This window comes from Chelonoidis abingdonii, chromosome 4 (assembly GCF_003597395.2).
Source record: "Chelonoidis abingdonii isolate Lonesome George chromosome 4, CheloAbing_2.0, whole genome shotgun sequence".
Taxonomy (NCBI): domain Eukaryota; kingdom Metazoa; phylum Chordata; order Testudines; family Testudinidae; genus Chelonoidis; species Chelonoidis abingdonii.
Window position 1 is genome coordinate 31,387,753 of NC_133772.1, and position 10,309 is coordinate 31,398,061.

At 54.5% G+C, this 10,309-nt stretch overlaps 1 protein-coding gene across 2 annotated transcripts; it reads left to right on the forward strand.

Annotated features, from left to right (window-relative positions):
• Window positions 1-94: 94 nt before the first annotated feature.
• TMEM109 (transmembrane protein 109) lies at window positions 95-7,939 on the forward strand. Of its 2 annotated transcripts, none has more exons than XM_032790497.2 (4): window positions 95-344; window positions 1,181-1,449; window positions 4,824-4,926; window positions 5,849-7,939. In XM_032790497.2, exons 2-4 carry the CDS (start codon window positions 1,213-1,215, stop codon window positions 6,235-6,237), a joined length of 729 nt encoding a protein of 242 aa, XP_032646388.1. In that variant the 5' UTR covers window positions 95-344; window positions 1,181-1,212; the 3' UTR covers window positions 6,238-7,939. The 2 variants fall into 2 exon arrangements, with proteins under 2 accessions (XP_032646388.1, XP_032646387.1); XM_032790496.2 differs by lacking the exon at window positions 95-344 and adding an exon at window positions 393-999.
• Window positions 7,940-10,309: the final 2,370 nt, after the last annotated feature.

Here is a 10,309-nt window from a genome sequence, read left to right on the forward strand (position 1 = left end):
CTCCCGGCATGCACCTCTTCCCGGAGACTGCAATTCCCAGAATGCACTGGGCGGACACTCATGACTACAATTCCCAGGGGCCCCGAGCCTAGTGCCGGAGTTGAATGTCACACCCAGCAGCAGCGTTCCAGCCGCGCTCCTGCCAACAGCCGGGTAGCCCCTGCCCCGTCCGTCCCTGCGCGGCGCCAGCCCGCCCCGGCTGCCCCGCCCCAGGCGCGTTGCTGGGCTGTTTCCGGGGGTCACGGGCCTGGCAGCTGGCGGGGACGTGCGAAGCCCGGATCATCCAGGATGCTCGTTGCTCCCGCTGGGGCCGGGTGACTTGTCCCCGTGTCGCAGCTTCCCACGTGCGTTGCTGGCTCCTGGAAGGCACCTGTTCTGGGCTGGCAGCTGACTTAATAGGGGACGGGGGAGGGGGGGTCACAATGACACAGGGGAGCTTGGCCACCTGCCAGCAGTGCCTGGGCTGCCGTCGCTGCTTTCCTTCTGTTGTGTGCCACGCTGGGGCTTTGCAACATGCTGCTACGTGGGGCCTAGGCAGCAGGTCAGGACTGGTCCTGGATTTGGCTTAGATGATTCTTCCCAAAGATGGCACCTCTGGCTGCTGAGTCATTGCTGGCCCCATTACAGAGAGTGCCTCCTTTCCAGTCAGATAGCCTGCAGCACCCAGCTGTTCTTTCAATCTCTCCCAGCCAAGTACTGAGCTACTGTGAACTTGTTTAGCAGGGGCTGTGTGATGCGATCACTGCCTAAGATGGGTGCAGGCTTGACCTTTGACCTCATTCCCACCACATGCTGTGAATGCTTGGGGTCCAGAGGGAGGGACTTGGGTGTCGAATGTCTCCCTCTGACTGGCTTGGTTCCTTGTCAGTCTGCATATTCACAGCTCACAGGCTGAGACATGAGTCACCCCTTCATTTTCCTTTTCCATGGGGCTATGCAGCTCACAGGGGAGTGAGTGGGGGGCTGGGGAGAGGTCACAAAGCCTGTAAGTGAGGACTGGTAAGTGGCTGATTCTCAACTAAAAGGAAAGATTGCAATTGCCCTGGGGTTGCTGGGATGTTATTTGCCTACTCGGCATTCCTGACATTACGGTGCTGGCCTGGGGCCAGCAGAATCGCAGGGATCCTATAACCTCTTTATGATCTGTGCCTTTAGCCATCTCTCTCCTTTCTCTCGACAGAGATTCCTGGGACTGAGAGGAGAGCTGAAGAGATGACTGGGTGGGATCCTAAGCTCTGGTGCTGCCACCAAGCCCCGCTCCGACCAGTCATGGCTATTCTGATGTTAGTCGCTGTCCTTCGTGTAGCTGTGGCCAGCACTCAGCACTATCGTGGGGAAGCCTGGAGAGAGGCGGCTGTCCATGCTGACTTCCTGTCCCAGCTGGCTCAGGGCATGAGGGAGACCGTGGAGGAGTGGATTGGCCGGGACACACTTCAGCTAGTGACAGAGGTAAGGCAGGTTTCAGAGTAGCAGCCCTGTTAGTCTGTATCTGCAAAAAGAACAGGAGTACTTGTGGCACCTTAGAGACTAACAAATTTATTTCAGCATAAGCTTTCGTGGCCTACAGCTTACTTCTTCGGAGGGAGGAATCCTAGCTGAGTCAGGAAAAGGGTGGGAGCTCCATGTATTTGTGTGGTGTGCTCGAATGCTCTCTAGGATCAAGGTTCACCTCCTCTGTCAGTTCTATTGAAACAACTTTATAAGCATTGCCAGAGCTGTCAGAAGAGACCTATGGAGGGAGGCAGCATAGTCTAGTGGATTGAGCAGCCACTGGGACTCAGCAGATCAGGGTTCCATTTCCAGCTGGGCAAGGTGACCTTGGGTAAGGGGCCCCCATGCCTCAGCTTCCCCATGTATAAAATGAAGCAAAAGCTACTGTAAAGTATTTTGAGATCTAGTGATGACAAGTGATAGATAAGAACGAGGTGGTGGTAGTATTATTTGGTACGTGGGGGATGGATCAGCGCTTACATCACACTCCCCTGTCAATACCCAGCCGGAGCTGGGGAAGCTAATGATCCAACCAGTGAACCAAATTCAGTGATAAATCCTGGTCATGTGCCACCTGAAGCACTTTGTGATACACTAGGAAGTCTGGTACAATACATTTCCAGTGCAGCCTCTATTGGCAATCCCAGCTTACCCATTTCCAGAAGCTTGATATGTCCCCCCCAGGGATTTCAGACCAGGGAAGTTTCAGTTAACTCAGTTATCTGCTCTGACAGAAGGCAGGGTGTGCCGAAGTCTTGGGACTGTCATTAGAGACATAACTTCTATTCCTAGCTCTTCTGGTGGCAGCCCCCTGCAGCCTCTTACCTGATCTGTCAAGTGACAGTTGCCTCCCAATGTAGGCCTTAGTTTATTAAGGATCATTAAGTGCACAGAAATGGTAAGAGCAGAAGGATGGTCCCGTGGTTAGGGCACTAGCCTGAGACTGGGGGATCTGGATTGAATTTCCTCCTCCACCCCAGGAACATCTTTCCTGGTCAAGTCCGTTAGCCTCTCTGTGTCTCAGCTTCCCAGCTGTAAAGGTGGGACAACAGCCCTTCCCTGTCCGTGCTGTGAGGCTAAATACCTTAAAGATTGTGAAGTGCTCAGATACTATGGTAAAGGAGGCTGTAAAAGTGTGTTAGAGAGAAGGAGCCTTTGTTTTTTTCCATCGGGGTGGTGGAGTCAGCTGGCTGGTTCAACAGGACTTCAGAGCATATTAAGGCTTATTAAGTGAGTGAGATTCCAGCACCCAGGTTGACTTGTTTGTTGGGGACACGGGCTGTCTCTCTGTAACCAGGGGAACCAGCCAGCCGGCTTTGAAAATAGCAGCGTTGGCACCCGATTAGCTGAAGGCTTGGGATCCGTTCCCTAAATACTTGTGCCTCTTGTTGTATGCGTTCTCTTGGATGCAGAAACTGAGGCCAGGTCTACACGACGCGCAAAAATCGATTTTAGATACGCAATTTCAGCTACGAGAATAGCGTAGCTGAAATCGATTATCTAAAATCGATCTACTCACCCGTCTTCACCGCGCGGGATCGATGTGCGCGGCTCGCCATGTCGATTCCGGAACTCCGTTGGTTTTGGTGGAGTTCCGGAATCGATGTAAGCGTGCTCAGGGATCGATATATCGCGTCTAGATGAGACGTGATATATCGATCCCCGAGCAATCGATTGTAACGCGCCAATATGGCGCGTCGTATAGACGTGGCCTGAGTGGAATCTCTGCTCTGGGCTGGATTGCAGCCAGGACGGAGACACATTTGTGGGTATTTTTGTTTGGTTTTTAAATTGAATTTTTAAAAAATTATTTAAATCTTTTAAAAAATAAACCTGTTTAAAATGAAATCCTGCATTTAGTCAAAATATGTTCAGAGCTACATTTATTGTAATATCTTAGAACATTTAAGTAAAAAAATCAGTAAGCCAAATCCCTGAGCCTCTATCAAAAACTGTGAGCTGAAGGCTGCTTTACAAGATAAAGAATAAGGGGTAAAACATCTCACTTTTGAGGTCATGCTTTTTACATATGGCACAACAGGTCATGTTCTGTATTAAGGGCGGACACGGGGGCTGGGCTACTGGATGCAAGAGACTGATTTAGTCAAGATGAGCATTGGGATCTGACTCTAGGAGCCACCACCATGTGTCTTATCACTAGAGAGCAAAACGATGTACCAAATCTAGTGTCAAGGCTCTGTTTAGTTGTAAAATAGCATGTTCTAAGATTAGATCAACCAATGAGAACACTTTTTTCTTTAGAAAATTACTGAAGTACAAATGGAACCATTAATTAAAATCATTTTAAAATTGAGGCTGTCCACTTGGTGATTTAAATCACTGATGTAAATCACGTTGGTTTAAATCAGTCCACCCTGATTGCAGCGTAGCTCAGCTTGGCAGCAGGCCTAAGGAATGGTGGGAAAACGGACTCCACGCCACCTTTGTGGTTTTCCTATGATGAGGCTGTCTCAGCTGCTGGTGAAGTTAGAACAGCTTCAGGGGCTGCCCAAGGCCCCAAGAGGCTACCCTCACTGTCAGAAATAGCCAGAGCACAATGGCACTCAGGCTATGCCACCCCTTGCCCAAGGAAAACCGTAGCACTGTCCACCAACAGCTCCCAGTGTAGTTAGAGCTCGTTCTAGGCTCTCCAGAGATTCTCCCTGCGCCAGGGAATCCCCCAGGTCCCTTCCAGCCCTACATTTCTATGATCTTGAAGGCAAGGGAGTGGTAGAGCTGAAAGGCAGCAATGTCTCCAGACAGGCCCAAAGCCAGTGTGGAGGAGTAGCCTTTGTTCTCCCCCTCTTACAGCTGGGCAGCAGAGCTCTGTGGAGATGCAGTGACTTGCAGGTCACACAGGGGGTCTATGGTGGAGCCAAGAATAAGTTCTAAACCAGCACTTTAATCACAGCCCAGCCATCCTTCCTTCCTTTGCAGCTGGGGAGAGGGACCTGCTGGAGTTTTTCTGCTAGCCCTGGCAAGGTCTCCCTTTCATCCCGGAGCAGAGGGGGACGCAGCAGGGGCACAGGGCTTCCTGTAGGAGGCAGCTTGGACAAATCTCCCACATGAGGTGCTGCTCCTCTTACTGGCAGGGAAGGCTGTACTCACCCAGCCAGGCACCAGCTCCTGGTAGAACTCCCATGTGAATTCACCTGCCCAGCCAGTGAATTGGAGCTTGGCCCAAGTCAGGGAGGAGGCTCTGACCTGGTGCCTTTAGCAGACATGAAGGAGTGGGGTGCTCCCCGAATCTCCCCTTATTTTCCTCCCTGGTCACTCTCTCGGGTATCGCTAAGCCAACTGAGAAAAGCGCTCTCACTCTCTCTTCCCTGCAGAACGTCTCTGCCGTGTTCTGGATTGTGTCCTCTGGCATCTCAGCAGGTCTGATCACCCTGTCCGGAATCGCAGGGCAGGTCCTAAGCGCCTTCGGAGTGAATGGTAAGTTGTTTGTTATTTACCAGTGTCACCTAGAGATCCCTGCTGAGATCAGGTCCTCATTGTGCCAAGCGCTGCCCAGACCCACAGGGAGAGAGAGGCCCTGCTGAAAGCAGGGTCCCATTGTGCCAAATGCTGCACAGACACGCAGTGAGAGAGAACTCCTGCCCCAGAGTTTACAGTCTAAACAGACCAAATAGACAAAGGGTGGGAGGGGGAACTGAGGCACAGAGAGTGTGAGGAAGATGGCCAAGGTTACCCAGCAGGCCAGTGACAGAGCTGGGAATAAAACCCAGTTCTCCTGAGTGCCGGTTCAGTGTCTGATCCCCTGTTTGACACTGCCTTTCTGAGCCATCAGGGCACGTTCCTCACCTGCATGCTGTGGAGGAGAGCGGGTGTTTCTCATTCACCTACCTGGCAGGGAGGATCCATTTCATCTCTCTTTCTAACTGGAGCATGAAGGACCCAGTCCCACCCTCCACAGCGAAGAGGCATGTGTCCCAACCTGACACTCGGTGCCTGTATCACTGCGGGTGCTTCTTCCCTTCCAGCACTTGATGGGTTAAAAATGGTCCTTCCTCCAAGGAAAGAGAGGCCTCCCAGTCTGGTGGTGAAGGTTTGTGTCTTTCAAAGGGATCTCTCCTTCCAGTGCAGGGGGGTTATTTCACACATGCACCCCCTAGTACCTCACCCTAGGATGCCCGAGCTTGTGTGCGGAGATTAGGAGACAACATGCTTTCTCCTTCCAGGACAGGAGGAGTTACTCCTGCAACCGTCACCTCTTTTCCCATCATGCCCTTCTCTCCAGGAGCAGCCTGTCCCATCCTCCTGCCTGCACATGGGGGTTACCCCAGTCCCACAGAGGTTCAGCACAGCATCACGACTCACAGGTGTCTAACCACTTTCCTCCTGCTTCCCTTTCCAGGAGATCACGTGGTGCAGCCCCTTAAGCTGGGCCCTGCCCAGGTACAGACCCTGCTGTTGTGGGGCCTGGCTGCTGTGGTGGGCTATTGGCTGCTCTCACAGCTGCTGGGCCTGTTGCTGTCCATCCTGGGACACGTCATGTGGGGGCTGAAGGTGGCGTTCTTCCTGGGCTGCTTCTTGCTGATCGTCTCGGCGGTGCCCAACCCCTCGGTGCAGGCCTTGCTGCTGCTGTGCCTGCTCACCCTGTATGCTCTGCTGGGGAGGCTGAGCGGGGCGCGCCACTCTGGAAGCCAACTGGAGGCCAAGGTGCGCAACCTGGAGTGGCAGGTGGAGGAGCTGCGGCGCCGGCAGAGGCGGGTATCCCCCAGGAACCTGGAGCAGGATGAGTGAGGAGTGGCAGATGGCCCCTCCCAGCACACTACGGACTCTTACACCACAGTTCACTACTATCCTGGGCCTCTGCACATGCTCATGGGGGCCTCTCCACCCTTGGGTATTCACAGCCGCTCCCCTCTGTGCACACTCACAGGCCCCGCCCACCCTGTGGCTCTTCTCAGGCCCCTCCTCTCTGCACACTTACAGGCCCCTCCCCATTGTACAAACTGACAGATGCTGCCCACCTCAGGGACTCGCAGGCCCCACCCCTATTCCCCAGGGCACTTGCAGGCTGTCCGCACACCCACCCCAGGGACCAGCGAAGCCCAAAGGGAGCTCTCTGGAGTGGAGGGATGAACTCATGGGAGATGGTGTGATTTTCCCTAGCCTGCCCTGGTCTCATGGGCAGAGGATGGGAGGGGCTCCCTCAGCTGCCTGCCTCCACCCCGCCATCTTCCATAGATTTGCTGCCATGAGGCTCGTCACACTGGGGCTTAAAAGGGCTGCTTTGATGTTGGTGAAGTCTGGGACCAAGTGGGGGTTTGGTCTCGGGTGCTAAGATGCTGAATTCCACCCCTTCTTCTTTTCCTGCTGTCTCCCTCTTGTCCCCTTCCCATGCTGCCCTACAGCTGATGCTAGGGCTCCTGACCTTTCCCTCTACCTCTGCCTGATCCTTTACCCACCATCACCCCATCCCCTCACCTAGCCCCGGACCGGTCTCGCTAAGAAGGCTGGGTCCTAAGGGCTTGATGCACAGAGGTGCTGAGCTCTTGCCGCTCCCATTGACTGCAGCTGGAGTTGAGGGTTGGTCAGTGCTTCTAGAAGTCAGATGCTGGATAGATAAACTGGGGGCAGGGGCATTGTATCCCATTTCAGGAGGGGGCAGTGTACCGCTGGGGGATCTTTGATTAGGGAGGGTGTGTACAGGGGAAGGGTTTCCCCAAGTGCCTTCATCCAAGCCAATGATGCTTTCTTAAGCTAAGAGTGGATGGTGTTTTTTGCGGGGCGGGAGGGGAAACTGGGATATATGTATATGGGAGAATGTTTACAGGTCCTTTTTTAAGAACCTCCCCCCCAACACCATCCAAGCCAAAGACACACCGCACATGGGAGCGGGCACAGGGAAGTTCCTCCTCCATTTGTCACAGCTGGGGTGGGAGTTGTCTCTTGGTGCCACCTCAAGCATGGCAGGTGATCATCGTGTTAATCTGCCCCCGGATCATGGCGGAGCGGGTCACAATTGATCAAAAAGGAGGGGTACGTAGCAACTCGTGTTCATCCTCCTGCGTGCCCCTAGGGAACGTCTACACTTGGAGCAAGGGGTGCGATTCCCAGCTCGCGTATATACTTGCGCTAGCTCTCACTCCCATGAGCATGCTGAAAACAGTAGTGTAGACAGCCTGGCCGAGTACAAACCCTCCTGAACCCCAGAGGTGCAGACTTGTTACAGCTAGCGCCTTCCACCACTCTCCGCAGTTCATGGTACCCCAGCTACGCTGCTGTTTTTACTGTGCTAGCTCCATGAGAGCTAGGATGAGCATCTTTGAACTGCAGTGATTCACAGCTAGGGGCTGGAGAGGAGGCCAGTGGGGCTGGGGCTGGAACTTGGCATGTGTTGTTGGATGGAGGTTGCCAATCTGTGCTTTGAAAGTTCTGTCTATTTTAAATGAACAGGCCATTTTGTTACCAGGTTCCAAATAAAATCTATTTAACCACACTCTGTCCAGCCCATGGGCAAGTTCGGGTTTCTTTCTTCCGCCACTCCCAGCAGGTGGCGCTGCAGGGAATGACAGAGCCCCCCCAGTCCCAGTCTTTCCCAGCTGGAAGACTAGAGCACAGGAGCACTGACTGTGGGGTGAACAATGGTCCCAGCCTCTGCCAGCGGGGAGTGGGGCAGGAGCGCTGGGGGAAATAGAGCTGTAGAGAGTGGTGCCCTGGCTGCTGGGGGATGGATGGTGCGGGTGCTGCTAGGCAGGGACAGCTGCTGCGAGCCTTGGGGGAGGGAGTCCTTGCCAACACCCTGGCTAAGCCATTGCCTCTCATCTCTGTGCCCAGCTGTCAGGATAGGGATTCCCAGTGCTTCTTATATTACAGTCTGGGGACTTAGGCAACAAGCCTTGGTGCCTTGGGTGGGGCGGGGGGGGGGATTAATATCCCCAAAGCTGTGCTCATCCCTCACCACCTGGAGCCCCCAGAAACCCCAGGGATGAACAGGGGTATATAGCAGGACAGGAGAGAGGAGTTGTGCTGCTATCCCTCACCCTGCTCAGTAGGAGAAGGGCCAGTTGCCCTGTGGGGTCCTCCAGGGGCTGGGAGTTCAGGACTTGCCAGTGAGGAGCTGGGATACCATTCAGCAGGGAGGGAGCAAGAAGGGGCTGGAGCCCAGAACTCTCCCTTTCTTTGGATCCGAATGGAGCACTGGGACAGCCCAGCAGCTGGGTGGGGCTCCATCCCCTTGCCCCTGCAGGCTGGTCAGTACCTCTCAATCAATTCCCTGCTGCTCCAGGGGTCTCGGGCATTGGTGCACTTCGCTCTCCCCTGGTCTCTGCCTCTGGCACACACTGGCCAGGTGGTTGGGTTTAGCGCACAGGTGCTGGGTGGTGGTGTGGCCTATGGTGTGCAGGAGGTCAGGCTAGCTGACCTGGTGGACCGTTGTAGCCTTAAACTCTAGGACTCTTGCAGCCCCACTCATGGCCCAGGGCCCCATTACACTAGGCACTGTACAGTCACAGAGCAGAAAGGGGTCGGGTCCCGGCGGCTGCGTCTGGCTAGGCTGCTCCTGATCTCAAAGAAGCTATGCATGGGCTCAGTATTGCCCTCATCCTACCTTTCTCCCATGTCCCTTGTTTGCTTATCCCCTCTATCCCTGTATCTGAAGCCCCCAATTCCTCCCCATGCCTCTGTCTGGGTCTCCCTCATGATCATCCAGCTGTTATATGATACAGGCTGAAGGCTCCAAGCTGTTGCTTTCTGGCCTGTTTAACCCTTCAGTGCCTGGGCAGGTTTATTTCTGCCCTGGCAGGGTGTGAATGAAGTAGGGTCCATGACAGCCCTCGCTCTCCCAGAGTCTGAGGGCAGAGTTGACCAGCTGCGGCTCCCTGCTGCTGGCTGGCTGGCTGCTCCTGGTGGGGGGAGGCATGTCAGAGCAAGTCTGGGTGGGAGCTCTCCATGGCCCCCAGCACTCCTCTGGTGCCCAGGGGCTCTGTCAGGCTGCGAGACACAGGCCCTGATGCAGCTGGGCTGGGGGAGCCGCAGGGTAACAGGCTTATGGCACACTCAAGAATCCACTTGCTCTGTCTCAGCTGTCTGGTTTTGTACAAAGCACCAGTCACCAGGGGGCTGAGCTGTCGCCACCTTTGTCTGTCCCTGTGGCTCTCTCGCTGTCTGCCCTGAGCTGGATTTATATCTTCAGCGCCCCCCTCCCATGCTGATTTTCGTGGTACTCACAGTTTGAGAGGGATAAGGCACCCCTAGAATGCTGGTGCCCCTAGGCACGTGCCTACTGTGCCTAATAGGCATACAGACGCAAGGCTGGATTTCCAATCTGTGCCTGCGGCTTCCTTGCTGTCTGCCCGTTACTGTGGATCTCTAATTGTCTACCTGTCTGTCCCTGTGGTTTTCTGACCATCTGTCCATTCACCTTTCCTCGCTGTCTCCTACCAGATATCTTTGCTGCCTCTTGCTGTCTTCTGCTCTTTCTCCTTTTGTCTGTTTTGCCCTCCTGCTCACGTTCTCTCTTTTGTGCTTTCTCTCCTCTTGCTCCCTTGTTCTGTCCCGTCCCTGTTATAGCCTGTATGATACTGGAGCCCAAGCCCCAGTCAGTGTTCCAGGAGCCATGGCACCAGGCTCTGTACGCACAGCAAGGGAGCCAGCCCCTGCCCCAAGCAGCTTCCAATCTCCCATGCACATGGAAGCACCAATCCTGCCTCCAGCTCACATGCCCTGTCCCTTCCCCCCTCACTGCCTCGCTCTGTCCATCCTTGGCTCTTGCTGCCTCGCTCAGCCGTCTCCAGCGCTATCTGTCATTCCGTTTGTCTCTCCCTCCTTCCATAACTTCTCACTCCTCTCCTCGCTCATTCCCTCGCTC